The sequence below is a fragment of a genome (assembly GCF_019968985.1).
Source record: "MAG: Porospora cf. gigantea B chromosome Unknown PgB_NODE_247_length_26161_cov_133.42, whole genome shotgun sequence".
Taxonomy (NCBI): Eukaryota; Apicomplexa; class Conoidasida; order Eugregarinorida; family Porosporidae; genus Porospora; species Porospora cf. gigantea B.
This window is the reverse complement of record NW_027178839.1, coordinates 1-26,161: the sequence shown is the minus strand read 5'-3', so window position 1 is coordinate 26,161 and position 26,161 is coordinate 1. Positions and strand designations below refer to the sequence as shown.

Below are 26,161 nucleotides of genomic sequence, written 5' to 3'. Positions count from 1 at the left end.
CAATCAGGAGCCACATGGCAAACTGGGATGCTGAAGGGGCGAGCCCCACCATCCAGTAGAAGAGCGCAGCCATGGCAAGGTTGGGCACAAGCTGGAAGGGCAAATCGCCTACGTTCTTAGCGAGGTAGAACGTCCATGGGTGGTACAACCCGTTGGCCGTTTCACGATTAAAGATTACCCTCTCTTTAGGAAAAGTCAACAGCACATCGTAGGTTCCGAAGGCGATATTGGCGACCCCCATAAAGAGCGCAGCCGTTATGTTGAGGATGCACATCATGGACGAGGTGGTGTCGTGGAAAGTGCGCGTAAAAAAGGATTCCTTCGCCTCAGGGCGGTCTCGGGGAACCCACTGGCGTGCAGTGGAGGTAGTGGTGGTCGTGCGAGGAGCGGAGCAGATACCTGGGGTCCACGACGACAAGGGGCCGTACATCGCGTTAGTGAGCTTCCACATCCCAGAGGGTATGGCTTTGCTCATGTCGCACAGGGTAGGAAGCGGTAGCAGCTCCAAGCACTGCATCACTGGCGTGGTGAACTGGTTGGTCTCCGTCAGCGCGCACCGGAACAGCATGTGAAGGGCCTCCCCCACCTCTCTGGTCCGTATCATCATCGGCTCCTGCTCCCAATGAGGCTGGTTGCATAGGACGGTGTTGGCATACCTGCCTGCCTGGTTGCTACAGTAGCGCCAAGTATGATCCATACAGTCTATGGAGCCTTGAATGGCTGGCCGATGATGCGCCTGGATGAACGTGACGGCCTCCACAAACGTGGAGAGGTCTCGTTCGAGCTGGTGGAAACGTGCCGCGAACACGGCAGGCGACGTCTTGGCCCGCTGATAGATGACGTGGCGACCAGTGCTGGCGATGTCAGCAAGAGTGAGCTTCAGTCGCTGTGGTAGCTCCGCCACAGGGTACACAGGCTCCTTGACCCAGTGGTCCTCCCCTAAATGCAACCCGGCCTCGGACCGAAGGCAGCTGGCTACCGTAGCAATCTTCGTTGGGTTGAGCACATCTAGCACCTGGGACACAGGCCGTCCATGATGGGGCCCTACTCCATCAGAAGTGATTCGGTTCCAAGGTCGGACCCCTTTGAAATCGATTCCGTACGTGAAAACCTGGGCGTAGTCCTTGTGAATGATGCTGGAGGACAGGTCTATACCCCTGACGTCCCTGTCCAGTTGGAAGAACAAGCTGCCGAAGAAAACGCCTTGTATGAGCTGACACACTAAGATTCCCATTACTGCCAATGGACTGCGAAGATTGTTCTTCAGGGTGCGACGGTATAAGGCGGATACATTTCGCCAAAGGCCGTGATGGCGCGGCTTCACGTTAAGCTCTCCGTCGGTCTCCGATGTCATTTGAAGGTCAATCTGCTCCAAGAGTCGCTCGCCCTCGGGTGACGACCAGAACACATTACAGGCCACCTCAACTTCCTCCTTAGAAAGGCTGAAGACCGACAACTGAGCCTTGCCCTTCTTATTGAGTTCTCGTGCCATGTCGAGCGGTTCGACGTCCTGGTTGGCGGAGGATACCAACTCCATGAAGAAGTCTGCGGGGTTGTATCCCTCGGGACAGGGGTACCCTATGCGGGCGAAATATGCCACTGACGTGGATGGCGGGCCCTGGAAAACCACGCGGCCTCTCGAAGCCAGAATGAGCTGGTCGAACAGGTTCATGACTTGAGAGCTAGGTTGGTGGAGAGCACACAGGATTGTGCGGCCCTGTTGTGTGAGACGCCTGAGGATTCTAATCATATCATAGGCCAGACTGGAATCGAGGCCCGTGGTGGGCTCGTCGAGAAACAGCAGGCTTGGGTTTCCCAGTAGCTCGACTGCGATTGATACTCGACGGATCTGACCTGTGCTGCATCCCTTCTGCCACTGGTCCCCAATGATGGTTGACCGGCATTCCTCGAGTTCTAGGTCGCGCATCAGACCCTCCACCACCTCCCTTCGTTCGGAGCCGTGTGCTTTTGGCAGTCTCAACTCGGCGGCGAAGGACAAGGTCTCCTCCACAGTGAGGTACGGATAGAGTTGATCGGAGGACATGACATAGTTAGTCAGCACTCGCACCGCCTCGGCACTCAAGTTCTGGCCGTTGTAAGTCACACGGCCTACGATGTGTCGACTTGTGAGCCGCTTCGAGAGGACGTTGAGCAGCGTGGTCTTGCCGGCCCCAGCTGGACTCATGATAGCCACCATCTCGCCAGGGTTGGCCAGGAGACTGACGTTTTCCAGTATGGCCTTGCGACGCATGACGACGCCGTTTTCTTCGTGTTTAGCCCTTACGAAGTAGGATAGGTCCCGCACCGCCAGCGTAACGGGGGTTGGCTGGTGCCCACGTACCTCTACGATCTCATCAAAGGTTTGCATCGTAGCTATTCCGAAATATGGTATGTTTTGCTGGCTAAGAGCTCAGTTCATGGCGAAAACAAAACTGTCAAGGAACAGTTGCAAAAAGCTGCGCTGCGCAGCTGACGCGATAGAAACTCATTGGGTTTCAGCGGAGTCGTTCAGGAGTGCCCTGCATGTGGCTGGTTCAAAGATTAGTTCGGTTTCGGCGTCGCTGTTCAGGTGAGGAGTCCTCCAGGCGGTCCGACGCATCGAAGTGGCTCTTTCGCTTTGTGTTCAAGCGCTGTAGAGGTGCGTTCGTTGTAGCAGCAGCATCACCCTGCAGCGTCTTCTCAGGTGAGGAGTCGAAGTGGCTCTTTCGCTTCGTATTCAAGCGCTGTAGAGGTGCGTTCGCTGCAGCATCAGCATCACCCTGCAGCGTCTTCTCAGGTGAGGAGGAGTCGAAGTGGCTCTTTCGCTTCGTATTCAAGCGCTGTAGAGGTGCGTTCCCTGCAGCATCAGCATCACTCTGCAGCGTCTTCTCAGGTGAGGAGGAGTCGAAGTGGCTCTTTCGCTTCGTATTCAAGCGCTGTAGAGGTGCGTTCCCTGCGAGTGAGGAGTTGTCCGACAATCCTAACTGGCTCTTTCGCTCCGTCATCAAGCGCTGTAGAGGTGAATTAGCTGGCGGGCCGTCCGATATCTCGGAGCTAGCAGGAGTCTCGGGGTTGGCGGTAGGATGCATCTTGGCAGTCCAAGAGCGCAAGAGCTCCTTGGCGGCGATGATGTGAAAGCTCTCCCCATCTGGGTCTTCCACGCCGTTTCGGTTGTCCAACAGCCCTCTGCGCAGCAAAACGACTCTAACATCTTCGAATGTACGTCCGAGCATCAGCTCCTCCTTGATGGTCAAAAATTCTTCCTCCATCTCTTTAGTTTTCTTAAAAAAAGCCTCAACGATCATCTCAATCAGTCGGTCTTTGGCGTGATCGACACCGAATTTCAGCCAGCCTCGCCAGGTGTACGGATCCGCCCCGTGCTGAGCGAAACACCGCTCGAATGGTCTAGGAAAGCCTGCGTCTCATCGTCACAATATGCTCACGCAGCTTTGAGCTCTGACCGTCCAAAGCCAATGGAGCGGCCGACTGGGGTGGCTGGGATACCGGCATGTCAGGCGGACAGACTGGGTTCGACAGGGCGTTGAGGCCAGCGTTGCCCATGGGACTGACGCCAGACTGAACCGTCGACGTACCTTGCCCGGCGACATGGCCCAGAGTCTGCAATAAATTCGGAGTGGTGGTCGTGACGATTCCGGCTCCAGGTCCCGCGCCTCCAGCGGCGAAGCCTCCGGCTGCGAACGCACCGGATGGGGCTGAATGAGGGCTTCAGATCGGCTCACTGACAGAATAAAGAGCAGCCGCTCCAGATGCAATGACCACTGCCACCCCGCCAGCAGTTTTTGCGTCGCTAATAACAGTGTTCAACGTATCCGAGGTGCCACCGGAAGCTGTGGTGGATGGGGGGGGATTCGGCGGGAGTGTTGGTAAGTCGAACGGCACCCATGGAGTCAGGTCGGCGGCACACATGGCCTCCGAAACTATCTGCTCCAACTGACGAGGGACATCGTCAGCCTCTTTGGCGTAAAACCAATACGGCAAGTAGCGAAGGTACTCATCAAACCACTGGGCCTCGTTGTCCTCCGCTAGGTCGTAGACGCTCCAAAAGAAGCCATCGTCAAGGTCACGCAGCTCGCGCAGCCAGGTGAGACCTGAATATCGAGCGGGAGAGTGGCTCACGCTCTATGGGCTGTGAAAAACTGAGGGCAGAGCAGGAGAACTCGGGAAGTAGCCACCCCGTAAAGTCTTCCGAGCTGAGAGTGAAGCCCTTGTTGAGCAATACGAAGACCTTTCGGGAGCCTTCGCGATAACCCAACCATGGGTCATGAACACAGCACGCAAGGGCGTCCGCAACAGCTGAAAGGGGACTGTTGTTATAGTCGTGAGGTCTACCGATATTAAGCAACCTCTGAGTGACAGACAGGAGGTCATCTGAAAAAAAGGACTCCCTCTTATAAACCCAGTGGTGGTCGGAGCTGGCGAAGATGTCCTTGGAACCGAAGGACACCATAGCATAGCGTGCGTCGGGAGCGTTGATGACCGAGTCAAGACGCCGCAGCTCCTCGGCCATTGATGGAGCTGCTTCGAACAAATCGGAGTCTAGAAGGAGCACCACATCGAGCTTTTCCGACGTGGAGCATTGGGCTGCCGCACACACACACGCCGTCGTTATATTTACGCGCATAAAAACAAAAACCGAGAGAATTACGCCATCTTCATCCCCGCTCTCATACCCATAGGCACGGCTCCCTTCGCACGGTTCACCACATCGGCCTCCTTGTCCTGAATCTTCTGTCCGAGGTCGCGCAGCCCAGTGCGCGGACCTTGTGCTTGTTGGGTGAGAGGAGCGTTGTTCGTCTTCCAGGATGCCGCCATGTCTTCGGTTCGCTTGACGTCCTCTGGCGTTTCCAAAGGGAACATGAACCGGTCCCGAGGTCGGATTGAAAAGTATATGATGCTTGCAAGTTCTATTCCAGCCGTCACCCAGAGGGCAGGAGCGTAGTTGCTGAACACGACTTCGTAGAACCCATTGGTCTTATAGTTCGCGAACAACTTGTGCAGCACAGACTCTGACGCCCACTCGGGACACAGGATCCAGATGAACATGTTGAGACCCGTTCCTGTGAAGCAGAGGGTCATGGTGAATATTAGGATCTGGTTGACGTGGGTGCCTTCTTTGCGCAGTGTTGACATGTGAATCCCGTACGGCGTTCGCATCCCAACCTTATGGAAGCCTGCAGTGGTAGCGATGAAGACAAACGAGTAGAAGAACAGGTAAATGAGAAACTCGATGATGAAGATATTCGACTGAGACCCGAATATGAGCATTCGGTCCCACAAGTAGATTCTCGGCGGCTTCTTTAGAAGCCCCGGGAGAATGCCTACTTCCACGATATGCAATGTCCAAAGTGAGCTCATGACTATGGAGGCCATCCCCAGACATAGCCAGCATACGGCTTTGATTTGGGAAACAGGCTTGTAGAAGAAGCATTCTTCCAGTAGCTCCGATCGAGAACGCAAAAGACAGGTGGAGGCCCGGTACCTCTCAATGAGCGCCCGATTTCGAGATTGCATCCACCAGCCTCGGACTCCCTTCAGGCCATTAACACGCTTCGTTCGGTCTCGTAACCCTTCGCCGAGGGCGCGGAGCGCGCCTGCCTTCTGAGCCAGGGCCTTCTTCTGGTTCACGTAATCTTGTGCCGCAATCGAGACGGGTCTGTCGACGTATTTGAGAATGCAGTGTAGTGGTAGAACCACGAATCCGACTGGGCAGTACACCACCACGACAAATACTCCGATCCACATGACGATGGTGATGCAGTACTCTTTGAAATCCAGCTGTGTCACGATCAGGCGGCTGGGATCGGCAGGGTCCGGCACGTAGTACCTACCGAGAACCAGAACAAGCAGCCCCGCGGCGACCAGGACGAGCACGCACACGACGACGGTCCAGAACAAGGCCTTAAACCAGGCGGAGCGCCTCCATCCTGACTGAGCCTTGGAATTGCCAGACTCGGCGTCCACGAACAGCAGAGCATACGGAGCTAGAAATACGAGGTAGCACAGAAGTGACATATGGGAGAGGAACCAGTAGAGTTCCGCGAGGATAGTGTTGCCTGCGTGGTTAGCGTAGCAGTCCGCAGGAAAAACTATAACAGCGTTAACTACGAACTGCAAGCCGATTACTGAGACTACCTTGGCTAGCAGTCCTTGGACGTATTTGGAGTCGTCTGGATCGCATATCGCGAACACAAACTTCGCGTTGACAAACAGAGCGACTAGATTGAAGCCCAGCAACACGATAAGCACGTCCCAAGCGTACATTAGAATGTTGAATTTGACTCACATTGAACATTGGCACGACAGAGGGGACACGCGGAGACGCCAACACACGCAGCACACAAGCATGTGTGCCCACATGGCTCTAAGACCACCGACGCCTGGGCTCCCAAACAAATAACACACCGATGTTCTGATGCTGAGATGTGTTGCTCTTCAGCAGCGGGTTTCACTACTTCGTTCACAACAACGAACCGCCCTTTGTGGTGACGGACGACGCCGTCCAGCTTTACAAGCGGCACGGAGGCTGCAGGCTCTGGCATCGTGCGGCGGATGAGCCGGGCCAGGTGGTCGGTGCGCACCATGAAGGAGCGAAGAGCCAGCCTGAACCGTCCTGCGGAGTCCTTGGTGTTCACTACCACCGCCCGTGCGTGGCCGATGACACGCACGCCGACCCATGCAATTTGGAACAAAGGCACCGACACGCTGCTTCGTGGGGCTGGCCCCAGCCATACCAGGCGGAACTGCGTCAGGCAAACACGGCCTGGTCGCGGAGGGCCTGACAGGGGCAGCCAATCCACGCGTGGAACCACATGGAGCAACTTCTCTCCGCTCTGCAGAGCCAGTCGAAATTTATGTGCCACATGCGGGTCCCTACACATAACGTCTCTCAGTGGAGCGGTGGCTTTAAAACGGCGAACGTGCTCATTTAGCACGTGAAACAGCGCGAGGCCTGCAGAGTCCGCCACGGAGAAAGCCAGGGTGTATTGCGTGGCTCCTGGCTTGAGAGAGAGACAACAGGCACGGGTCCGCCCATACCTATCAGAGTCGACTGTGTTGTACTGCACGCATTGTACGAGGCGCAGGCCTATGCTGGAATTGCCCCTCCTCTTGCAGCAGGCCTCCCAGATAACTCTCAGGCTGGTGAGGACCAGGCTGCCCACGCCGCGCCCCAGGGTAGTGCACTCCACCGCACTCCAGCGTCCTATCTCTTTCTCGTAGGGCCTGAGCTCTAACAGCGAGCGTCGAGCGTCGTGCACGACAGCTCGATCCTCCAGAAGCTCCACAGTAGAGTTTTTGCTGCCCATTAAAGCGGAAATGAAGAAGAATTAAACACGCTTCATGGCGCTTACTTACAAACTGTAGAGGCGTTAGTTGCACATTAACGTAGAACAATTAAACACGCATTCAAAAGCAATCATCCTCTATTTTCGCAAAGGTTAAGCCATCGACTGAGGACGACGAGACCAGTACCTCCAACAGAGATGAGAGGTCTCGGCCCTTAACTTGAAAATCTGGTGGGAGTTCCCAGTGGTCGCCTGTCCAAGTAATCGGCAGACGCTTCTTGCTCGCGACATCGACCACCTCGCTGATGAATTCTGGAGGCACAATTCCATTGAGGCCACTGGTGAGAATGACGTTGTTCTCCGACCTGTAAAACTCCAACCCCCCAGCCATGGCGGCCTTGATGTCGACCAGCACAGCCACCTCCGCGGTTCTCCGTAAACCGGATATCACAACGCCTTCACCAGGGAATCCAGGTGAGAAGTGAATGTGCGTGCGCATCATTCGGTTGATGCCATGCCGAATGACGCTTTCCAGGACGGTGCTGTGTTGACCCTTGCCCCCAACGCCTACTAGTAGGTTCCGTGTATGCACATAGGTACGGCGTCAGCCTGGTAAATCTTGGTGAGCAGCTGCTCCTCGTCCACGGGTACAGAGTGGCCCTGCACTGCACGAATTAAGGTTATTCTCCCTCGCTCTCTGACAACCCCGAAGCGCTTCTTGTTGTTCCATTCTACCACGTGGTCGACGTCCTCATTTGAGTAACCGGCGAATTCCTTGAGCTTGAGAACCTTTTCCAGTTCGAGGAAGCCGTCGGGTCGTAATTTGAGACCTCGAGACTCGGCACCATGCCGTAGCAGCCACGATAAACGTTTGGATAAGCGGACGTCATACTGGTACGTCATTTAAGGAATTAGTGGTGATCACTTGAGATGTTTACCACAGAACAGGTTGCTCTGAACGAATTCCATTAATTGACTTCTGTATGGACGACCAAGTATGTCGCGCCTTCGCCGACGGAAAGGTTGCCACCGTCGCCTCTCCGAATGCGACGGTTGTGGTGTGTACGGCGCGGCAGCAGTTTTCACGAGGCTTCTACCCGGTGGACGCCCGCTCAGTCGCCTCCGACCCGTTCCTGATGAGAGTACTGATACACCTGGCTTTAATACCCACCCATCCGGCCACGCATGCGTACCTTCCAAACAGTCTGAAGCCAGTGATTTTTAAGTTGCCTGGATCGACTTTAACCGTGTCTTCGACGGTAAAGACTGGACAAGATATACTTTTCGTAGACGGAACTGCTGATCGGTTGGTCTACAAGATTGCACGTGTGCTTGGCTGCTGTGATCGCGAAGCAGAAGCTCTGCAGATGTCGTTCGACGGAGTGCAATGTGACGAAGAGAGCGTCAGCCTTATAACGGCCGCAGAAGCCGAGACACGTTTATCGTTATCGGAGTATAGGACCAAAGCGGTAGAGCTGGACGCAGCAGATACCTCATTCGGGGCGTGGTCAGAAATCGCGGCACTGGCGAGGTTACGCATAGGGGGAGTTAGGGTTGCCGTCTTCGACATGGACTCCACTCTTGTCGATGCGGAAGGCATCGACATGATGGCAGCCTTGGCAGGCGTCGAGGACCAGGTGAAAGCTCTGACAGTACAGGCCATGAGAGGTGAGCTCGACTTTGCGTCGGCCTTCAGAGAGCGTCTAGGTCTGTTGAAAGGGCTTTCGACGCGAGAACTGGCTCGTCTGCCGATGCCCTTGAACCGGGGCGTCAAGGACGCCGTCACCGAATTGCAACGACGTGGCGCCATCGTCGGCCTTGTGTCGGGAGGTTTCCAGAACTTCGCGAAAGACGTGGCCAAGAAGCTGGATCTGCAGTTTGCCGTTGCCAACGTGGCTGAGACCGAGGAGGGTCAGCTCACAGGGCGACACTCGCAACAAATAATAACGAGCCAACACAAACTGCAGGTGTATCTGGAGGTTTTGAGGGCCTCGGGCGTTCCGTGGGCTCTAACAGTCACTGTGGGGGACGGTTCCAACGACATCCCCATGCTGCAGGCAGCAGCTGTGGGGGCATCGTTCAGAGGAAAACCCAAAGTGAAGAAGGCGACTAGAGTCCATGTAAATCAACAGGACATGATGCATCTGTTGGGGGTGCTGCCCGTTCCGTGTGTGGACTTTGACCTGTAATGGCTTGAGAACAATAGAGTGCAAACTTTGTATTGGCAATTTTCGGATGCCATTCTCAGAACCTTTACCGAAGTACCTCAAAGTCGAGGACCCCCAACGGTACTTTAAGCAAGCCGTGGCTGTCTGTCACTGCGAGGGCTACCACCTTCGAACCCTGTACCAGGATCTCCTTGAAACTCATCAGACTTCCGTGAGATTTGTAGATGAGTCGCCACGGTGCGTAATCTTTCAACCGAGAGCCTCCAGTTCAATGAGGTACGATGAGCGGCGCATCTGGCGTTCCAGGTCCGTGGGTGGCGACGACATGAATCTGCTAGACGGTCCGTCTTTGGATCTAACGTGTTTTGTGTTTTGCAACGGCGTTCTGGTTCTGTTTGGATTTCCGACGGAGCCTGCCCAGTTCAGTGCGCATGGTGTCCGAACCACAGAACTGGTCAAGACAATCACCTCCAACGTGGTGCTGTTTCTGTACAAGTATGGGGAGGGCTTCCTGCGTCCCGATTGGTCCGTGTCTGAGAAGTGGCTGCACTGTTTTGTCCAAGAACTGCCATCGTCTGTGTTCGATCCAGAAGGAGGTCGCCCAAGATTCGAGGACGACTGTATCTTTTTTAGGTCGCAAACAGCGGAGGAGCAGCTTTCAGTAGCATACGCGCTCGCCCAGAGCACCAAACTCGCTGTGCATGAAGAGGCCGTCGACAGCTTCATTAGGCAGATATCTACTCTAACTATTTTAGATGGAGGCAAGACTTTTGCAGATGCCAGGCGACCTCGCATTGAAGGAATAGTTCGCCACTTCCCAGAGCAAGGAGCACACACGCCCATGTCGCGCACTGCCAGGTTTTTCCGGTACTTGAGACGCGTGCTGAGCCCCAGTGTGATGCATTACGATGCAATCGAAGATACAGAGACTCGCAAGCTCATAGGCGAATTGCATTTGCGTCGCCTCGACGTGAATATCAGCGAGGACATCGTTGACGTCCCCAGCCGCTTCTGGAGTGAGGATACACACCAGCCGCAGTGGAGACGCACTTACAAAGGCCTCGGCGTGGACAAAAGGATAACTGTGCTGAACTTTCGGTTTGAGCAGCTGGCAGAGGTCTTTGATTTCGTGACGCACTGCCGAAGAGAGAGTGAGAAGCACGAGAAGATCCAATACAGATATGACGCTGCGTTTGTACTGGATGATTATCGTGGTCCTGGCTCTCGGCGTGGTCAAGACTGTGCTTCGGAACCTGTTAGAGCGCTAATTGCGGATTTATGGCTGAACACCTCGCACGCATCATCGGCACAGAGGAGGACAGAGTGAACTGTCCTTTCTACTGGAAGATCGGCGCCTGTCGACACGGGGACCAATGTTCCAGGTCGCACTACAAGCCGAGTTCGAGCCAGACGCTGATTCTGCGGCACATGTACACCAACCCCCCGGTAGCCCTGGCCATCGCAGAGGGCCAAGAAGTGACGGACGAGGCGGCCGACGAGTCGCAAGATCATTTCGAGGCCTTCTTCGCCGAGGTCTGGGCAGAGGTGGCACTCTACGGCGAAGTGGAGGATGTCGTGTGTGTGGATAACATCGGAGACCACATGCTGGGAAACCTGTACGTCAAGTACTACAACGAGGACGACGCGGAAAACGCGATGCGGAAGTTGACCGGCCGCTACTATAACGGTCGCCTGCTACATGTGGAGTATTCACCGGTTACCGATTTTCGCGAGGCTCGGTGTAGACAATTCGTCGATGGACAGTGTACCCGTGAGGTATATGTGATGGTATTATGTAGGCGGTGGATACTGCAACTTCATGCACATCAAGCATATATCAAGGTCCGTCAAGCGCAAGCTGGTCGCGAAAATGCTGGAAGATCATCCGGAGTTCTACGAGCGAAACCTCAACGTGCGCGTCCCCGTACAGGAGTCCGATTACTCGCGGCGTGAGCCCCCGCGCCGGCGAGAAGACCGACGAGACGACAGGCGAGATGATCGTCGAGACAACCGGGATCACCGAGACCGAGGACGACGAGACAACCACAGAGATCAGCGGAATCGAGGTCGGCGAGACAGCGGGAGAGACCGAGACAGGGGCCGCCAAGATCGATCGCGCCCCGCGCGAGATCGACCCGAGCGCACTGACAGCCAGGAGCGCAGGGCCATGATCGCCCGGTGGAACGATGAGCTTGAGGGTCAGTAGTCATAGTCGTTGTGGGGAGCTTTCTCCTCCTTTACGTGCAGAATTGGTTTGTCTGGCTTCAACCGAGCCACGATTCGCTGTGCCTCCTCATTGCGACCCTCTCTGAAACACTGGTCAGCCTTCTCTTTCAGCATTCGCTGCTTTCGCATGGCTGCGGCCAGGTCCTCATCCCCCGCGATCTTGTTGTAGGCTTCCTGCACCAGAAGAACTCGCCGACTCTCGGCGGCCGCACGAAGGGCGCGTTCGCGTTCGCGTTCGTCGTCAAAAACCATAGTGTGCGTGGAAAAGGCGCCCTTAGCTTCCCATCTGGCTAAATCGTACCACTTTTCGTGCGGCAGCGTGGCCGTGTTGTAGTCTTCTATGTAGTCTTTGAAGAGCTCATGTTCCTCCTGGAGGCAACCGCTTCGAACGACGCCATTCTCAGATAACCAGCCTTGGAACTCCTCGGCCTTGGCGTGGAAATCCTTCAGCGTTATTTCGCCATACTTGCCCCACTCATACAGTCCAGGCACCTCGGTGTACGACTTCTCCACTGGCTGGTCCGTTCCTCTACGAGATTGTAGATCCGGGCTCCGACATCGTCGAAGATCAGGACTTTGAGATCGTCGTAGATTAGGACTCCGAGATCGTCGTAGATCCGGGCTCCGAAATCGCCGTAGATCAGGGCTCCGAGATCGCAGCAATCGTCGTGGATTCGGGCTCCGAGATCGGCGTTGGCGCTTTGTTGGCCTTCTGTCAGACCGCATTCACGTTTTTAAGAGTGAATTGGCGAAAAAGTAAAAAATCAGTTAATGGCTCATCCCTACGCTGTGTCTGAGAGTACCGTAAGGTCCAGGTCGACCGTGACGTCATCCTTGGATGTCGTGTCGTCTTCGGTCAGCTCGTCGTCGGACTCGTCATCAGCTTCGCATGTTGCTGTTGGCAAGTACAAGGCGCTTGCTCTGCTCTCGCTATTATTTCCCCCCCTTGGGTGCTTTTCCTTTTGCATGGGCCGCAACGAGACTGGGTCAAAGTAAGCTTTCTGGAGCAGGTTAATACAGTCATCGCTGGGTTTACCTCGGTCTCTATCTGGGGTCTGCGCTGTCCTTCCTTTATGTACTGATCATAGCATCTTTGCTAGGTGAGTTCGGAAGCAATTCTCATTGCGTCGCTCCCGAAGGCAAGACGTGTGTTGGTTTTCTTTAGTTTGAAAAGTGGGAAAATGAATCTGTTCACTTAGTAATTATCCAGTATCTTGGGATGAGCAGTATCCTGGGATGACTACAGAGGCATGCATACAAGTCGACGTAATCGATCCCATCGCCAACCCTACCGCGCCACCGGTCAGCACGACGTCGTCGCACGGTGGCGGAGGGATTAATTGGGTGGTGGTGCTGCTGTCAGTAATCGGTGCCTTGTTCCTGTTGGGCTTGGTTGTAAGCTGTATTATGGTTGCCACAAGGAGACGACCGAGCAGACAGCCCATCGTGCAGCCCATACCCGCGATTCCCCCACCAAATGTGGCAGGCAGAGGAGGCTGCTTCCAGATGCTACCACCAATAGTAGTGACGTGTGATGATTGTTGTTAACTCCCATCTTATCTCCGAGCAGGTATTGAGGTCTAACAAGTGGCACAAATCTGGCCTGGGACTAACTTTCATCCAATCTTCGAGCGGAGCCTGAAAAGAGTCTAGACTGCGCTTGCTGGGGCCTGGCAGGGCGGTCCCTTGCCGGAGAGTTCATTGTCTGGACGTTGGAAGAAGACTGCCCAGCCATCCACAGACGGAACCGGAACGCTCCAGCGTCTAGAAACCAAAGCGGCTTGGACAGCAGATCGATGTTCTTTTCAGCGGGCAACACCTCGCGGAGGAAATAGAACAAGTGCCCTGTAAATGCGCCGACGAGAGAGCCTTTTAATGAGCCTCCCATGAGGAATTCCAACACCAGCATCGCCCAGGGCAATTGGTGTGCCGCAATGAGAAAGCCCCAATAGATGACTTGACCGTAGGGTTCTCTTCGGGACCAATAGTAGACGATAGAGAAAACCAATGCTCGTCCGTTGAAAGGGGATCCTTGAGGCCAGTCTAGAAGAGTGCTGACGAAACATATCGACAACATTTGAAACAGAAGAAACTGCAGGTAGTCACCTGGGTTGTGTCGAAATAGTTCGTTGTTCTCGAGTTTAGCAGAGAAGTCGCTCAGGATGTACATCTCAAACAGCCAGCCGAAGGAGAACCCTCCGACGAAGAGGAAGTCAGTCACAATTCGCCATACTTGCAGGCCTCTAGTCGCTTTGACAGCGTCGAAGCCTATCGTTCTCAGCGAGAGAACCTCGAAACTGACAGCAAGTGTAGTGAAAAGGATTGTCGTCAATAGCACCTTCGAAAAGGGCGGTATGCTATTGTACCAGACCTCTGGTGAAACAGGCATTTGAGAAAAGAAATACAGTGTTTTCTACGCAAGAGTCACACCAACGTTCGCCGGGGGAGTCTGAGTGTGGGTGGAAGTTCCTGTCCCTCGTTCGCCGCAACTACCACTCGTACACGGCAATTTGCCTGCAGAGTGACTCTTCTGAGCTCCTTGTATGGAATGCCGTACGCTGCGTAGCACACAGAGCGCAGGTCGAGTACCACGTCGCTCCAGTCGCTCTGCATGTTCAGGGGCACACTGCATGTTCCGTTTGAGATTCGCGTCTTTGGAATGTGTGTCCCGAACCGAATGCGTCGACGAACGTCAGTTGCGTCAGTTACCTCCAGATTCAACGAGAAGGGTGCGTCCTTCAGCGGCTTGATCTGCAAGACGAGGGTGGTGTGGGGCAACGCCAGAGATTGACCGTCATCGTGTGGCAGGGTCAAGCTGGTAGTGCTAATGTTACTCCCAATCAGTTCGATAGTATTTGCCTTGATGTCGGTGTCGAACACACGCGACACGGAACCATTACGAGACGTCACTTTCCATCTATCAAGAGGCTTGGTTCTACGATGATATATCGGGTAGGCTCACCCTTGACTGATGAGCAGAGGTAGCACGCTCATACGTGACTGAAATGCGTGACTGAAATGAGCGGCTTTATGACCATATATTAGTCAATTTGACCAATGCCCAAGCCAACGAAGTCTGCCAGTAATTCGCCGGTTCCGAGCCATATCCAGAGCGGTCCAAGAGCCAGAAACCCAGGAAGAATGAAGGTAGGCGGCGATCCCGATCCCGAACCGATGACAAGAGTCCAGGTCGAACAGCGCCCTCCTCTGGCTTTGATTTGGCGTGACAGATTCGAAGCTCAAGCGGCACCTAACAGTCTTCCAGCGTCCAAACGTGATGAAGTCCTGGATCGCTTCCTTTGCAGAGACGTAGGTAGTTTATCATGCATTATGGTCTGCGGAGAAGTGCCGCACCAGACTCTTTACGGGCAACGCCCTGTGGGTTTCTCTCACTGGATGAGTCTCCCTGTGCGGCACAACCACCCAAGGCAATGTCGTCTATGTGCCCAAGTAGGGTATAATGTGTCTGATTCCTTTGCAGGTTGACGGTCACTGGCAAGGTCCTCTAGGTGCCTGTCACCGGAGACCGCGGAAGTATTCGTACGAGGTAGGCACACGAATTCGCTGTCCTCTTCATGATTTCGCAGCTGAAACATCATGGGGTCCGGAGAATCAGCATCGACAGCGGCAGTGACTGGGACGAGGCCGAGCGGCTAGCCCGGGTGGAGTGGGGCATGAGGCAGGGGCCTCGGCGGGGTCGGGATGCGGACGACTTGGCAGTCACTGTACGCGACTTATTTCCCTTCCTCAACAATTTGCTGAACAAATGTGGCTGCTGTACTGAGAAGAAGCGTCGTGTACAAATCCAACCTCGAGAGCATCAAAATCGTGCGATCGTCGAGACTGTGTGCCTCGAGTGTGGCGACACCCTACAGCACAACCAGCTGCCGCAGTCGATCCGACGCGAGGCGGGGATGTTACCCGCCCCTGCGTACGGAGTCGGCCACAAGCATGGGGACCCAACGGGGGTTTACGAGTACCGCGGCGAGGTCAGCGGGCGGAAGCCGGGGCGATTTGAAGGTTACCAACAGTGGGAGTATCCTCACCAAAAGCCCACTCCTCTGCAGCTCGCCAGTAAGGCTCCCTTACCCGCCTTCCAGCCCCAAGCGCCGCCGCGAGTGCTTATGGGCAACTCTACGAAGGCCAAGGTGACTGAGGTGCACAACGATCTCTACGGCGCCGACGGCGTGTACGTTCCGTTACCAGAGTTCCCAGAGACAAACGACGGTAAACTGGGGACCACAACCAAGAGCTTCTAGTCATATAACTCCAATCTTGTAAACACGCGGCACCGCATGTCTGACACTAAACCGCCCCACGCTGATCAAATGTGACGTGTTATTAATAGTAGATATCAAAATGAGCTGTTCTGCCCCTCCCGCCCACTTGGTGAATGTCTCTATGGGAGGCGTCCCAGACGCGCGGTACAGCGCCGCACCAGTGGAGTATTCCAAGCCTGAGCATGCCAGCATGAGCCACACTTTCGGTGCACAGCCGGGTTATGCGTACGAGTCGGTCCCTTACGAAGGCTACACCCACGCCGTGACCACCGCCAACCCCGGGTATGATACGTACGGCACTAACGCGAGCCGAATGAGCTCGACTGTTCTTCCCGCCGGGGCTGTCGAGCAGTCCAGCCGTCGAATCTCGTCGACCATCATCGGCGAGGAGATGCTCGGGACCATGCCGCAGCCGCAGGTCACGTACGTGGACGTCCCTGTGTATGAAGAGGTTGTCAAGCACGTGCCCGTACGAGAGGTCCGCGAAATCGAGAAGAAAGTCCCTAAGGTTGAGGTCCAGTACGTTGAGAAGGTCGTAGAAGTGCCACAGATCGAATATGTGAACAAGACGGTGGAGGTGCCCCAGGTGCAAGAGATTATCAGGCACGTCCCTCGTGTTGAGGTCGTGGACCGGCCCTATGATGTGATCAAGGAAGTTCCCCGATTGGAGACGAAGGTTGTCGAAAAAATCATTGAGGTTCCCGAGATTATTGAGGTTCCCAAGCCGTACGTCATTGAGAACAAGGTTCCTTTCTCTCGGTACAACGACTCTGAACAGGCACTCATTGTTGCCCAATCTGTGCACCCATTGATTACGTCTACGTCTGAGTATGTTGAGGTCGACGCGGTGGAGTTGTGTCCCGAGGTCGTTCCCGTTGACGTTCACGTCGGGAAGCTCGTGAACGTGCAACTCATTCAAGGAGGAGCGCTGAATACGCGCCATCGCGTTGTTACGGTTCCGAGTGCCCAGTACAACTCAATGTTGAAGTACCTCAACGGTCATCTATACGGTCAGGAGGTGCAAAACCTGCCTTACCTTCAGGAGGGTGGACAGATCCCCTTCCTGTCGGAAACCTTCAACTGGGTGGGAGTCCCTAGCAGCGCTAACATCGAGGGATATGCTGTGGGTCAGGCATACGCACCTGGGATTCGTGTCACCAACGCTGCTGGAATGCGGACTGAGTACTCCAACCAGGTATTTCAAGGTTCAGGAGCACAAGGCGAGGCTATCTACGTTGGCGGCTACGGCTCTGGTCAGGTAGGGTATCCTCCAGCTACCTATGCTACTACAGGACACCCTCAACCTGGCTATGGCGCTGGACACACCATGACTCAGTCATACGGGGCTGAACAGACCGCCTACGGTAGGACAACAACGTCCTCCCAGCGCTCCTACCAACAGAGTCCGCCCACACAACGCCATACCGCCAATCAAGTTGTCCCCGGCCAGCTAAACTCGAAGCTCGCCTATTCTGGAACCCTTGGCCAAACTGGCCAAACCATGCAGAGTGTCCATCAGCAGTCGCAGTCCTATGGGATGCGATCTTGACTTTGAAAGTTGTATGTTGCTTACAACTGTTGCGCCGAAAACCACAAATGCTAAAGTCGCTCCTTAATGAGACGCACAGCCGTCAGATTGCCGTAATCGCGTCAGACTTCGACCGCACGCTGGTGGCTCGCCATTCTGGCGGGGTTCTCCGCACAGAGCAAGCGGAAGGCTTTGCGGAGTGCATTTCGGCCGAATTCGAGCAGTTTGTGGAGAGTGCGGGCCTACCAGTCTACGTTGTTACATTTAGCGACGCCACAAGCGCCGACTGGACTGCCAGGAAAAGGGGAATCCCCCGAAAGGAGGTGCTGGGTGGAGAAGAGCTCGTTCGGCGAGTCACGGCATTTCGGAGGCGGCAGACTTGGGGAGTCGAGCAGGTGTTCGGAGCCTATCCCCCCAACCATCCAGGCATGCCTGACGGCAAAACCTTTCACCTAGAGCGAGTCGGGGAGGCGGCAGGCGTTCGGAAAGAACAGATCCTGCTTATCGATGATGACATGTACAACTGCCAGAAAGCGCGAGAGGAGGGCTATCAGGCTCTGCATGTGTCTGGAAGGCAGGGGTTCCGCCTCGGTTCGTTGGCGTGGATGTGAACTGTATCAGCGGATGTGAACTTCATACATTACAGTTCTTATCACAACGGAGAACCTGTTTCAGACATTACAGATTTCTGTGGTACCAGGCTGGAACTATTTTAGCTAACAGCGCAGGTTTCATGTGCTCTTTCTCGGCATCGGTAAAGTTGAATAGCGGGGGTGACGCCACGCTACCCAGGAGTTTGAACTGAGAATCGCGCAGCTTGTCGAAGAACGGGTGCGCAAGGCATTGATAGGGCTGCACGCGCTTGTCGGGCTCATAGCAGAGGAGTTGGCAGAGAAGGTCGACCGCATCCGCATCGGGGGTGTATGTTCGGGTTCTGCGTGTGGTCTCGTCCATATGGGATTGCAGATACTCAGTCATGCTTTTCGGTAGCACTCGAGGCAGTTGTGGCATGTTCATCTCATGATAGCGAGGGTTCATAGCTCTTAGTGCTTCTTGGGATGGACTCCCCAGCACTTGCATGATTCGGACCAGCTGATCCACGGACGTATCGCCAACAAACAGAGGCTTTCCGGACATCAGCTCGCCAAAAACGCACCCTATTGACCAGATGTCAATGCACGTAGTGTAGTTGGTGGAGCCCAGCATCAACTCTGGAGCTCGGTAGTACCGACTACAGATGTACGCGACGCTGACCTCGTTAGACACGAGGCGCTTTGCGGATCCAAAGTCACACAGCTTGAGCACGTAGGAGTCCGGGTCAACCAGGAGGTTCTGCGGCTTGATGTCGCGGTGGCAGATACCCAATGCATGGAGGTACCCAATGGCGCGGCACATCTGGTATGTGTATACACGCACCTGTCTGACGAGGAAGCGAGTCACTCACGAGATCCAGTGGCATGAGCTTGTGCTGCCTACTGATGGGCTTCATCGCGTTGTACATCGTGACTGGGATGAACTCCATGACGACATTGAGGAACTTGTGTTCTGGTTGGTAGGAATCCGTCAGCTCACCTTGGCTTTTGAGGGTTCTGTTGGTGTAGAAGTAGTCTTCAAGGCTGACAATATTGGGGTGGTTCAGCTCCTTCATAATATCCAACTCCCTGTTCTTATATCTGGGATCCTGGACGACGCTCTTTACGGCTAGCTTCCTCCCTGTTGACTTCTCCGTCACCTGGCACACCACGCCAAACGAGCCATTCCCAAGAACCTCACCAGCCTCGTAGGCAGCAGTACTGGAAAAGGAAGAGTAGATAGTCTTTTGAGAGCGACCTCCTTGATCCATCAAGAATTCCAGGTTTATTATGGGGCACGATATTAAAATGAATAAGGGATTGCGAGGCCTCAAGGGCCAAAGGACCTTTTGTTGAGATGGGCTGGGCCAGGGCGCAGGCACCCCGCTACCGAAATTGCTGGTCCCTAGATCCACAGCGCGTACACGTCTTCTCCTACGACGGGCTCACTTCCTGGCTTCACAAGTGACTCGGATTCATTCTGGAGCCCTTTGCGCACATCCGCCACGGAGGATACCCATGTGGTGAGGGACGGCAGCGAGGGTACATGGACGGATTGAATGGTCAGGTACTGCTGGAAGGCCTGGTGAATTTGAGCAGGAGAACTAATGAAGGCCAAGCCGTCGCCCGCCACTCTCATGATGGTGAGAAACGTTTTCGCTGAGCCCGACTCCGCAGCCGTTATTAGAGCCAGCGCTCTGACATCCACAGTGCTGACGTGCCCATCTCGGGTGCAGAAGACGTTTATGACGTCCACGGTGTAGACCCATGGCAAGCTCGGGTTGCAGTAGCATTCCTTTGCGATATCCAGGCATACGTTATGGGGTGGCGTCTGGGGAACTGACAAACATCTCCAGGTCATACCAGGCCGATACGATTGGTTGTCCGCTGTGTCTATCTGCTTCAGAAAGTCCAGTACGTTGAAGGAGACGAGTCCAGTGGAGGGCGCCTCGACCTTGGACCCCAGCTTCAAAGGCACTACGAACAGGCGCTTCCGTACAGACAGAGCTCTGCGGATACGAGAAAACATGTCACATGGACATCGAAGCAGACGAGTTGCCAAGCTCTCGGCAGCCCTGGGGAGTGCGGTGATGAGCAAGGCAGACGCGTCTGCAACGATACCTTGAGCAACAGCTCCTACCCACGGAGGAATCGGGTAAATTCTCCATGCAGAGGATTCTTCCAACGCCCATGTCACAGCGGAGGGGGTGACCGGAGAATCCACAGCTGACCTCGCTGTCCAATCCACGGAAGCCGACATTGAAGAAACTTCAAACGACGGGACGGAGTAGAAGGGAGGCAGTGACCCATGCACGCAGCCGGAGCTCGTCTGGCTCGCCGGAGATGATGTCCAACAGCAGCCCGAGCTCGGCGGCGAGAGAAGCCTGTACCCACCTACGACCAGCAGGTAGCTGCGTGTGAGCTGCGCGTGGGCGAAGACGAAGGCGGCTGGCGCCAGCCGTCTCACGCGGAGAGGCCGCATCAAGTAGTGGCTGGTAGTCACTTGCTGGCCCAGCAAATCGAGCTGCAGTAGCTCCACGCTCGCCTGAGTTCTATCCCACCGGTCCACCTACCTCTACCTGCAGATCCTCAGTTTCTCCTGAAACCGGCCGACCACAGGAGCTGACTAACCACCGTAATCGCTGGCGTAGCGGCTTCGTGGCAGTCAGGGATTCCTCTGGCGGAAGCCCCAAGACTCCCCCTACGATTGCATCTGCATAACGAGTGCGTGGGCCGCCCACAAAAAGTAGTCACTGTCCGATCTCTGCGTAAGAATGCTATGCCCCACCCACGCGGCAAGTCTCCCTGAGAAAGGAACCACTGTGAACAGAACTTTAGAGTCAGCCGTGCTTGGGTGCGGCTTATTCAATGGAGACTGTTGGAAGCCATATTTTGCCGCGGGAACCCAGGAACTGGTTTCAGTGCAGAAGTAGTGCACATCAACAAGAGAGGAATACCTGGCAGGTCCAAAGGACACTAGAAAAGGAAGAGGCACCTGTGTGGCGAGACAGTACGAAAGCGGGTTAGAGCTTTGCAGCTGACGACGCAAACAATCCGCTGCGTCGCGCTCTCGCCGCAGCTCTGCCTCGAGTTTCAGGGCGGTTTCCTTTCCGCCAGAAAACGCACTCATTAGGAGCTTCAAATGCGATTCCTGCTCGAGAACCCGGTGTTCATGTGCCAGTGACTCCACACACGTGTAGCGGCACCCAGCGTCCTTGAGGGGACAGGCTACGAGGCTTCCTGCACAGGTGCCCGACCTCCAATGAGTTGGAAGGTCCTTGAATGCACACTGGAAGGTGACTCCTTCGGCCTCACACTCGGGACATTCCACCTGAAGCTCCCGCAGCTCAGTGGCGTCTGTTTGCAGGGCCCACTCCGACCTCGAAATCTCTCTTTGGCATGTGGGACACAACACAGGTTCCCCTTTGGATACACACCGCTGGTGCCAGTCATGCAGGCATGATCGACAGAAGGGGTGGTGTCCGCCGCATTTAGGGTCAAGCACGTTGAGATCCAGCATCCCGCACACCTGACACGTAAAGCGGTCAGGTAAGCTTTCCACAACCTGCGCACAGTCGATGAGGTAGCTGCAGTCCATCCAGAAACCGCCAGATGAAACCCATTCCATAGTTTCCGGCGTCGGCGGCCGCGGCTGCATAGGCGGCGAGTTGCACCGCAGAGCTCCCACACTGTCTATGGACGACCCGATATCCCGGTGGCTGGCGGCCGGCACAACTGGGTCTGAGAGGACGGAGTCGAAATGCTGGCCGCTCGAGCTGCACACGTCGCTTCGACTCCGAGGGAGACGGAGCGAGCGCTGCTCGCCAGCCGTCGGCTCCGGTAAGCGACGATGTCTGGCATGGCTCATGCTTCTGGCAGACTGTGCCATACTCGTTGGGCTGGGCCAAACTTTCTGCATTTTTTCCGGCATGGGAGCTTCGGGAAGACTGGTGCAATCATTCAACGTCGATGACGATTTGTACGACATTAATCACTTTTTAGGCAGCCATCTTAATCACTTCTGTCCTAAGGCTCCGAGCAACGCGCCACCGATTTGCAGCCCAGTTCCGACGGCGTTGGGGGAGGCGGGGGCAGCCGAAGCCGCCGGACCCGAAGGAATGGTGCCCATTGCTTTCATGTCCTCCTCAATGCTATGCTGGAGATCAGTCGCCTGCATCTGAAGGAGGTCGCCTTGCGCCATGTCGTACGCCGCTCGGCTCTCATCTGGCAACATCTTCACAGTTTGGAGTGCCTTATGCAGGGAGTCGGCACCAACGTGATCTTCTCTGGACGACATCTCAAGGCGCTTCGCCGACACGCGGTCCATCTCTTCGGTGACGTCCACACATTGCGAGAGGATGTTCTTCAGAGCGTCCTCGACGGACTGCTGCTCTTTGTGTTCAGCCTCCATGTCTTCCAGATCGCGGATAGTCTTCGGTACGATTATTATGGGACCCGTAGAGTCTTCGGGGAAAATCTTGTCATGGACTGCACGGATTAGCTTCGCTAGTTTGGACAAGTGCGTCAAGACGATCTGTTGCTTCTTCTGGATTTTAGTTTTCAGCGCCGCAAGCTTGGGAGCCGTGATGGAGTCCATGTTCTCAATCTCAGTCTGTAACTTTACGGTGTCCTCAACCATGTGGTTGACGTTGTTCTGTGCCTCTTGAAGGTGGCCTACGGCTGCTGTTTGTTGAGCCTGCAGCGCTGCGTTAGCCTCGGCTTCTCTGGCCTTTGCAGCATTTGCGTTGTTTGGCGGTGCGCCGCCGCCTCCCAGCACGCCGGCGCCTCCCAGCACGCCGCCGACCGTACCCAACAGAGATTGCGCACCACCTCCACCCAACAGCTTGTCCATAAACTGCACACACATCACATACGTGGCAAGGAGGCACAGTAACAGTTTCATTCCGCAGCCGGCTTCTCTGGAATTTCCCGCACTTGAACACGGATCCCTCCGAGGTTGTCGCAGTGGTCCTCGTTGTGGCCGCGGTGCCGGCTGTGTGCTCACTTCACTTGGCGCTCACCCATCACAATACGGCCAGTTAGCCGACTTCCAACACCGGCAGATGGAAACGTATCCTTCGGGAGACATCCTGCCGCTGTTCACCGCGTCCTGGATGCTGAGCGTGTCTGAGACCTTAGCGGCGTCAGGCCGGATCTCTGTGTTCCACCGCGTCTTCCGACTGGACGTCGCTTGCGCGTAGTAAAATCCAGCCACGAAGCAGATAAGAGACGCCCCAATAGTTGCAATCCACTGAGACGAGCTACCCATTTTTCGATATTTCTTCCATGGCTGTGTTCATTCAGACTACAGGCGGTGGGGAGCTGATCAGCTGTTTATTCAGGCAACGTTCTGGTGGAGCTATTTGTGGATGAGGCACCTCTGATAACGATGAACTTTTTGAAGCTGCTCAAGATAAAACGCTACCACAACACCATAGTGCATAAGCTAGAGCGGGATTTCATTGCCGAGTGGGGTATCGTAACGAATACAGACCAAGACGTCGTGGATCACACGCAGGACAAGAACGTGTTCAAGCTCTTGCACGAATACGGCGACGCTCACAATAAGAGAGTCGACTCGCGTGCAGCAACTTACAAGGACGGCATACCAGATGAGATCTGTGAGAGGCAACACAACCAGATGGGACTGCTAGCCACGGCTAACAGTCGCGCCAATCGAAACCACGCAGCCTTCTACGTGACGCTGCGCAAGAGCATCCCCTACCTGAACGGCCAGCACACTGTGTTCGGCCAAGTGGCGGAGGGCCTGGAAGTGGTGGAGGAGCTGAACCGCGTCTTCGCAGATGACGAGACTCGTATACCTTTGAAGCCAGTGCGCATATTGCGAGTCGCAGTGCTCGACGACCCGTTTCCGGACCCTGTCGGTCTGGTGTGGCTCATGCCGGAGATCGCCCCAGTGCCGATGGAAGAGCGAGTGCACCAACACATTGAGACCCTGCAGGATGAGCTGGATGTGTTGGAGAGCATTGCAGAAAAGGAAGCCAAGTCCCGAGCGGTTACCCTAGAGATACTCGGAGATCTGCCGGACGCCGACATTGCTCCCCCGGAAAACGTGCTGTTTGTGTGTAAGCTGAACCCGGACACTTCAGCAGAGGACTTGGAGCTCATCTTCTCGCGTTTCGGAGCTATCCGATCATGCGATATCATTCGCGATTGGAAAACGGGCGATTCGCTGCAGTATGCATTTGTGGAATTCGAGGAGAAGGAGTCGTGTCAGGAAGCGTACTTCAGCATGCAGAACGTGCTTGTCGACGATCGCCGCATACATGTGGACTTCTGTCAGAGCGTGTCCAAGCAGTGGGCGCGGTTCAAGCTGGGCCCAAAGAAGGACAGGAAGGAGGAGAATAAATGGGAGAGGAGGCGGAAGCGACCAAAAATGGAGCCCTCGTCGCAAGCGTTCATTCTGGACTAATAATTTCCAAGATTATGAACGCCAAGCTAACTGAACAGGATCTACCAGACGCAGTCAAGGCTCAGACGGACGATCACTTGTGAGTGTAGATGAGCGGCGCGACCCAGTTCCGAGTGGGATGACCTCACGTTCGAGCAACTGGGTCTCCAGAAACATACGGACTCTTCCGTGCTGAACTCAACTGTGTTTTGCCGTCTGACACCCCACCGTAGGAACAGCGTTCTCGCCGACTTGAGTTCGCTTGCAACCTCAGGGTTTCATGTCAGTCCGGCTGTATCACGGCTGGACTCCGTCACGTTCTCATTCAAGCAAAAACCAGCCACAGTGTTAGTGGTCAAGAAAATCCGCTGCGCAGCCGCTATGGACGTGTGCGTACCGACGATACGCATGCTGCAAAGCCGGGGGCTCTCTGTTATGGTGGAGGCGGACTGCGTAGCAGAGCTCACAGACGCCGGGTTGGCAGACCTTCGACCCTTGAGCGAGGACGTCGCGTTGAGGGAGCGGGAGGTTGACTTGCTGCTTTCTATAGGAGGTGATGGGACGTTTTTGTGGGCGTGCCGTTTCTTTCAGCATTGTGTTCCTCCAGTGATGTCTGTTGCTGGCGGCGGCTCCTTGGGCTATTTAACGAAGTATTCCGCACTGACGAGCTCTTCCTGTCTCGAGAGGATAGTCGCTGGGGATACCTTCACTGTCGAGCTCCGATCACGCCTTCAGATGATTTTGCTCGATGCCGAGGGGAATGCGGTCTCAGATAGTTACGAGGCCGCTGTAAACGAATTCGTCGTAGCACGAGGCGCCGTGGGAAGCACTACCACGTTGGATATCCATGTCAATAGGACTCTCTTCACAACCCTTGTTGGTGACGGAGTTATGCTGGCGACTGCCACTGGGTCTACGGCATACTCCATGAGTGCCGGAGGCTCTGTGGTGCACCCGAAAGTTCCAGGGATACTCCTCACACCCATCAACCCTCATTCCATATCAGTCCGGCCATTGATTTTACCCGAGACTTCTGTACTGAACATCTCTCGAGCCAAAGAAGGTGATGTGTATTATTCTGTCGACGGACAGGTTTCGCGGCAGATACCAGAGGGACACAGCGTGCTGGTGGCCAGATCCCCTTGGCCTCTGCCAGTTATACAACCCAGAGACCTGACCGAGCACGACCCCTGGTTGGAGTGTCTGAAGACCAAGCTAAATTTTAACCTTCGTTGACCCCACAATTGAATATCAACCGACAAGGTAGGCAGTGTCGACAAGAGAACTACAAAGGAGTCTTCTGACCTGGTCATTCAAGTGACAAGCGAGTGGTACCACTCTGAGGAGACGGAACTGTGGAGAATTCCACGTCTCGTCCACATTACGATGTGTGAGTGTTGCATTTCAGAGATATTCGTACACAGAACGCTCGAAACAGCAGTTTACATCGACAACACTCCTGGTGTCACTACATCGTCGTCGATGCTCCCGACTGTTTGACGACCCTTGACCCGTTTGTCACCAGTGACCTGTCAAAGCTCCCCACAAATCATGCAACTTTCGACGTGGTAGGAGAAATTGACATCATCCTCAGAGGTCCTATCGCAGTCAGTCATCACAACATGGGCAAGCAGAAGACTCATATCAACCTTGTCGTCATCGGCCACGTCGACTCCGGCAAGTCTACCACCA

General features: G+C 55.0%; 16 protein-coding genes across 31 annotated transcripts; 6 read left to right on the top strand and 10 right to left on the bottom strand.

The window, feature by feature from the left end:
• KVP17_000587 (uncharacterized protein) lies at nucleotides 1-2,368 on the bottom strand (the record flags this gene model as incomplete). 2 transcript variants are annotated; one of them, XM_068515235.1, is made up of 1 exon in its annotated part: nucleotides 1-2,368. In XM_068515235.1, a coding segment is annotated over one exon (2,368 nt), but the record flags the coding sequence as incomplete, so codon positions are not given. The 2 variants fall into 2 exon arrangements, with proteins under 2 accessions (XP_068376421.1, XP_068376422.1); XM_068515236.1 differs by having other exon boundaries at nucleotides 15-2,368.
• Nucleotides 2,369-2,534: 166 nt separating this feature from the next.
• Nucleotides 2,535-4,621, bottom strand: KVP17_000596 (uncharacterized protein; the record flags this gene model as incomplete). Of its 3 annotated transcripts, XM_068515253.1 has the most annotated exons (4): nucleotides 2,535-3,394; nucleotides 3,423-3,692; nucleotides 3,720-4,088; nucleotides 4,117-4,621. In XM_068515253.1, 4 exons carry the CDS (start codon nucleotides 4,619-4,621, stop codon nucleotides 2,535-2,537), a joined length of 2,004 nt encoding a protein of 667 aa, XP_068376439.1. The 3 variants fall into 3 exon arrangements, with proteins under 3 accessions (XP_068376439.1, XP_068376441.1, XP_068376440.1); XM_068515254.1 differs by lacking the exons at nucleotides 2,535-3,394; nucleotides 3,423-3,692 and having other exon boundaries at nucleotides 3,706-4,088; XM_068515255.1 differs by lacking the exons at nucleotides 3,423-3,692; nucleotides 3,720-4,088; nucleotides 4,117-4,621 and having other exon boundaries at nucleotides 2,535-3,284.
• A 20-nt stretch (nucleotides 4,622-4,641) lies between these two features.
• On the bottom strand, nucleotides 4,642-6,261 carry KVP17_000597 (uncharacterized protein; the record flags this gene model as incomplete). The annotated part of the gene is made up of 1 exon (XM_068515256.1): nucleotides 4,642-6,261. One exon carries the CDS (start codon nucleotides 6,259-6,261, stop codon nucleotides 4,642-4,644), a length of 1,620 nt encoding a protein of 539 aa, XP_068376442.1.
• Nucleotides 6,262-7,404: 1,143 nt separating this feature from the next.
• On the bottom strand, nucleotides 7,405-8,186 carry KVP17_000592 (uncharacterized protein; the record flags this gene model as incomplete). Of its 3 annotated transcripts, XM_068515245.1 has the most annotated exons (2): nucleotides 7,405-7,825; nucleotides 7,855-8,186. In XM_068515245.1, 2 exons carry the CDS (start codon nucleotides 8,184-8,186, stop codon nucleotides 7,405-7,407), a joined length of 753 nt encoding a protein of 250 aa, XP_068376431.1. The 3 variants fall into 3 exon arrangements, with proteins under 3 accessions (XP_068376431.1, XP_068376430.1, XP_068376429.1); XM_068515244.1 differs by lacking the exon at nucleotides 7,855-8,186 and having other exon boundaries at nucleotides 7,405-7,785; XM_068515243.1 differs by lacking the exon at nucleotides 7,405-7,825 and having other exon boundaries at nucleotides 7,854-8,186.
• Nucleotides 8,187-8,266: 80 nt separating this feature from the next.
• On the top strand, nucleotides 8,267-9,472 carry KVP17_000599 (uncharacterized protein; the record flags this gene model as incomplete). Its single annotated transcript, XM_068515258.1, has 1 exon — nucleotides 8,267-9,472. One exon carries the CDS (start codon nucleotides 8,267-8,269, stop codon nucleotides 9,470-9,472), a length of 1,206 nt encoding a protein of 401 aa, XP_068376444.1.
• A 46-nt stretch (nucleotides 9,473-9,518) lies between these two features.
• KVP17_000591 (uncharacterized protein) lies at nucleotides 9,519-11,622 on the top strand (the record flags this gene model as incomplete). Of its 2 annotated transcripts, XM_068515242.1 has the most annotated exons (5): nucleotides 9,519-10,602; nucleotides 10,631-10,706; nucleotides 10,834-11,222; nucleotides 11,251-11,341; nucleotides 11,382-11,622. In XM_068515242.1, 5 exons carry the CDS (start codon nucleotides 9,519-9,521, stop codon nucleotides 11,620-11,622), a joined length of 1,881 nt encoding a protein of 626 aa, XP_068376428.1. The 2 variants fall into 2 exon arrangements, with proteins under 2 accessions (XP_068376428.1, XP_068376427.1); XM_068515241.1 differs by lacking the exons at nucleotides 10,834-11,222; nucleotides 11,251-11,341; nucleotides 11,382-11,622 and having other exon boundaries at nucleotides 9,519-10,778.
• Nucleotides 11,623-11,650: 28 nt separating this feature from the next.
• On the bottom strand, nucleotides 11,651-14,066 carry KVP17_000593 (uncharacterized protein; the record flags this gene model as incomplete). Of its 3 annotated transcripts, none has more annotated exons than XM_068515247.1 (2): nucleotides 11,651-12,189; nucleotides 13,292-14,066. In XM_068515247.1, the coding sequence occupies 2 exons, from the start codon at nucleotides 14,064-14,066 to the stop codon at nucleotides 11,651-11,653; spliced, it is 1,314 nt and encodes a 437-aa protein (XP_068376433.1).
• A 35-nt stretch (nucleotides 14,067-14,101) lies between these two features.
• On the bottom strand, nucleotides 14,102-14,671 carry KVP17_000588 (uncharacterized protein; the record flags this gene model as incomplete). 2 transcript variants are annotated; one of them, XM_068515238.1, is made up of 2 exons in its annotated part: nucleotides 14,102-14,612; nucleotides 14,640-14,671. In XM_068515238.1, the coding sequence occupies 2 exons, from the start codon at nucleotides 14,669-14,671 to the stop codon at nucleotides 14,102-14,104; spliced, it is 543 nt and encodes a 180-aa protein (XP_068376424.1). The 2 variants fall into 2 exon arrangements, with proteins under 2 accessions (XP_068376424.1, XP_068376423.1); XM_068515237.1 differs by lacking the exon at nucleotides 14,640-14,671 and having other exon boundaries at nucleotides 14,102-14,290.
• A 466-nt stretch (nucleotides 14,672-15,137) lies between these two features.
• On the top strand, nucleotides 15,138-15,936 carry KVP17_000600 (uncharacterized protein; the record flags this gene model as incomplete). Of its 2 annotated transcripts, XM_068515259.1 has the most annotated exons (2): nucleotides 15,138-15,224; nucleotides 15,265-15,936. In XM_068515259.1, 2 exons carry the CDS (start codon nucleotides 15,138-15,140, stop codon nucleotides 15,934-15,936), a joined length of 759 nt encoding a protein of 252 aa, XP_068376445.1. The 2 variants fall into 2 exon arrangements, with proteins under 2 accessions (XP_068376445.1, XP_068376446.1); XM_068515260.1 differs by lacking the exon at nucleotides 15,138-15,224 and having other exon boundaries at nucleotides 15,253-15,936.
• Nucleotides 15,937-16,036: 100 nt separating this feature from the next.
• On the top strand, nucleotides 16,037-17,506 carry KVP17_000595 (uncharacterized protein; the record flags this gene model as incomplete). Its single annotated transcript, XM_068515252.1, has 1 exon — nucleotides 16,037-17,506. The coding sequence occupies one exon, from the start codon at nucleotides 16,037-16,039 to the stop codon at nucleotides 17,504-17,506; it is 1,470 nt and encodes a 489-aa protein (XP_068376438.1).
• A 47-nt stretch (nucleotides 17,507-17,553) lies between these two features.
• Nucleotides 17,554-18,096, top strand: KVP17_000590 (uncharacterized protein; the record flags this gene model as incomplete). The annotated part of the gene is made up of 1 exon (XM_068515240.1): nucleotides 17,554-18,096. One exon carries the CDS (start codon nucleotides 17,554-17,556, stop codon nucleotides 18,094-18,096), a length of 543 nt encoding a protein of 180 aa, XP_068376426.1.
• Nucleotides 18,097-18,163: 67 nt separating this feature from the next.
• On the bottom strand, nucleotides 18,164-19,328 carry KVP17_000586 (uncharacterized protein; the record flags this gene model as incomplete). Of its 2 annotated transcripts, XM_068515234.1 has the most annotated exons (3): nucleotides 18,164-18,901; nucleotides 18,930-19,030; nucleotides 19,058-19,328. In XM_068515234.1, 3 exons carry the CDS (start codon nucleotides 19,326-19,328, stop codon nucleotides 18,164-18,166), a joined length of 1,110 nt encoding a protein of 369 aa, XP_068376420.1. The 2 variants fall into 2 exon arrangements, with proteins under 2 accessions (XP_068376420.1, XP_068376419.1); XM_068515233.1 differs by having other exon boundaries at nucleotides 18,164-18,880; nucleotides 18,930-19,328.
• Nucleotides 19,329-19,462: 134 nt separating this feature from the next.
• KVP17_000594 (uncharacterized protein) lies at nucleotides 19,463-22,045 on the bottom strand (the record flags this gene model as incomplete). 3 transcript variants are annotated; one of them, XM_068515251.1, is made up of 3 exons in its annotated part: nucleotides 19,463-20,602; nucleotides 20,631-20,770; nucleotides 20,812-22,045. In XM_068515251.1, the coding sequence occupies 3 exons, from the start codon at nucleotides 22,043-22,045 to the stop codon at nucleotides 19,463-19,465; spliced, it is 2,514 nt and encodes an 837-aa protein (XP_068376437.1). The 3 variants fall into 3 exon arrangements, with proteins under 3 accessions (XP_068376437.1, XP_068376435.1, XP_068376436.1); XM_068515249.1 differs by lacking the exons at nucleotides 20,631-20,770; nucleotides 20,812-22,045 and having other exon boundaries at nucleotides 19,463-20,086; XM_068515250.1 differs by lacking the exon at nucleotides 19,463-20,602 and having other exon boundaries at nucleotides 20,759-22,045.
• Nucleotides 22,046-22,072: 27 nt separating this feature from the next.
• Nucleotides 22,073-22,924, bottom strand: KVP17_000589 (uncharacterized protein; the record flags this gene model as incomplete). Its single annotated transcript, XM_068515239.1, has 1 exon — nucleotides 22,073-22,924. One exon carries the CDS (start codon nucleotides 22,922-22,924, stop codon nucleotides 22,073-22,075), a length of 852 nt encoding a protein of 283 aa, XP_068376425.1.
• A 150-nt stretch (nucleotides 22,925-23,074) lies between these two features.
• KVP17_000598 (uncharacterized protein) lies at nucleotides 23,075-23,326 on the bottom strand (the record flags this gene model as incomplete). Its single annotated transcript, XM_068515257.1, has 1 exon — nucleotides 23,075-23,326. One exon carries the CDS (start codon nucleotides 23,324-23,326, stop codon nucleotides 23,075-23,077), a length of 252 nt encoding a protein of 83 aa, XP_068376443.1.
• Nucleotides 23,327-23,343: 17 nt separating this feature from the next.
• KVP17_000585 (uncharacterized protein) lies at nucleotides 23,344-25,705 on the top strand (the record flags this gene model as incomplete). Of its 3 annotated transcripts, XM_068515232.1 has the most annotated exons (3): nucleotides 23,344-23,371; nucleotides 23,400-24,375; nucleotides 24,598-25,705. In XM_068515232.1, the coding sequence occupies 3 exons, from the start codon at nucleotides 23,344-23,346 to the stop codon at nucleotides 25,703-25,705; spliced, it is 2,112 nt and encodes a 703-aa protein (XP_068376418.1). The 3 variants fall into 3 exon arrangements, with proteins under 3 accessions (XP_068376418.1, XP_068376417.1, XP_068376416.1); XM_068515231.1 differs by lacking the exons at nucleotides 23,344-23,371; nucleotides 24,598-25,705 and having other exon boundaries at nucleotides 23,447-24,490; XM_068515230.1 differs by lacking the exons at nucleotides 23,344-23,371; nucleotides 23,400-24,375 and having other exon boundaries at nucleotides 24,878-25,705.
• Between the last annotated feature and the right edge of the window lie 456 nt (nucleotides 25,706-26,161).